Here is a 1,699-nt window from a genome sequence, read left to right on the forward strand (position 1 = left end):
TCTGAAACAAATGCTTCTCTCATTTCCGCACTCTGCTGGCCATTTGGGAGAAACGCAAGCAACGTGATGACGTTTCCTCCGCGACACAACCCTCTTGCAACAGCAACAGCCATGCGCCACTTGAAACAATGTTATGGTCACCTGTGTGTTAAGTTGGTGATAGCTGAGTAGTTAATAACAGCGAATTGTTTGTGCCTGCTAAAGTTTGGGCGTACGGAGAGACGTAGGGCGGCGGTGAGAGCAGCGTCGGAGCCTCTTCCTGCTTCTGTCTGACGGCTGTGTGAGAGAGACGCGGCAAGAGGACTGCCATGTAGCTGAGGCAGAAGAATGAGCAGTCAGCACACTCCAGCAGATGGGACAGACGACTACACGGTCCAGCAGGAAAATGAACTAGAAGCCCTCGCCTCTATCTTTGGGGATGACTTCCAAGATTTGCGGAACCACGATCCGTGGAAGGTAGCTAGAGGGGTTAGCATTATGCCTGAGTGAGCTCATGATGGGTGCGAGTTGACATATGCCACTGCTACTCTGCATTAAAAGGAAGTGATCACCAGTGAGGATTGTTTGGCTTTACTTTCAGGTTAAGAGGCCTCCAGAGGTGCACCTCTGTCTGCGGCCCAACAATGGGCAGGAAAGCTACGTGACTGTGGACTTGCAGGTCAAATGTCCTCCCACATACCCAGACGTGTGAGTACTGACCCCCTGACCTTTGCTATGTATTCTCTATGGCCATTATTGCCACTGCACAGCGAGGCATCCATGCTGATAGTGACCATCAGCTCCAAAAAGTGAACTATCATGAGCTATTCACTATTAGTCTTTCACTGGAATGAAGCTGCCCCCAAATGTCCAAATTCTCATTTGTAGAAACTGAGTCGATGGAGTAAAATGTCATTGCTGATGTTAAAAGCATTGCAAAGTTGATTTATATATTAATCCAAAAAGAGTTTTTACATTCAGATGTTCTAACACTAGAAATAAAATGACACAATATAGCCATAGACCCTTATTTTCTGTCTTGTATGTGAAACATTGTTTTTCTGTCTTGTGACGCAAGACTGATTTTAGAGGAATCTTATAAATGTAATCTAATCTATAAATCCAATCTAACGTAATACTGACACAGTTACTCCAGCCAATCAGGTGTCTTAAGAGCACTGCTGACCAACAAGCAAGTGCCAAACGCTTGTTTACTTTTTCTGTAATCAGATAGTTCCAGATTTAAATTTGAGTTTTGATAGTTTTAGACTATTTTGGGTAATTAGGCAAAGTACATTTAAAGTTGCTTGAATTAACGGATGTTTTTCCACTAACTTATATTATAATGTACTTATACCTAGACAACTATTCATTTTGGTTTTATCCACAAGAGCTTGCATGATTATGAAAGAAATGTAAAAGTTGCTGCATATTTCTCTCCAAAACTGTCTTTAAATGTTCCATGGCAACCGCCCCATGTGCCTGTTGGTAATCGAGGCAGTCAGTACAAAGATCCAGTGTGGAGCTCTAAATGTCGTCTCAATGTTTACTGGTGATCATTCAGTCTTGGTAACATAATATCTTGGTACACCAACAGGCCTCCGGAGCTGGAGCTGAAGAATGCGAAAGGCCTCTCAAACGAAAACCTTCAGACCCTTCAGAGTGAACTCACTCAGCTGGCAGCGGTGCGATGTGGGGAGGTGAGGGAGGACGCACGCAC

At 44.1% G+C, this 1,699-nt stretch overlaps 1 protein-coding gene across 1 annotated transcript; it reads left to right on the forward strand.

Annotated features, from left to right (window-relative positions):
* Window positions 1-81: 81 nt before the first annotated feature.
* Window positions 82-1,679, forward strand: LOC111667813 (eIF-2-alpha kinase GCN2-like; the record flags this gene model as incomplete). Its single annotated transcript, XM_023423649.2, has 3 exons — window positions 82-456; window positions 581-687; window positions 1,577-1,679. Coding segments are annotated over exons 1-3 (339 nt in total), but the record flags the coding sequence as incomplete, so codon positions are not given.
* Between the last annotated feature and the right edge of the window lie 20 nt (window positions 1,680-1,699).

Source organism: Seriola lalandi, unplaced genomic scaffold (genome assembly GCF_002814215.2).
Source record: "Seriola lalandi dorsalis isolate HSWRI2012SDOR001 ecotype SW California unplaced genomic scaffold, Sedor1 jcf7180002003719, whole genome shotgun sequence".
Classification (NCBI taxonomy): domain Eukaryota; kingdom Metazoa; phylum Chordata; class Actinopteri; order Carangiformes; family Carangidae; genus Seriola; species Seriola lalandi.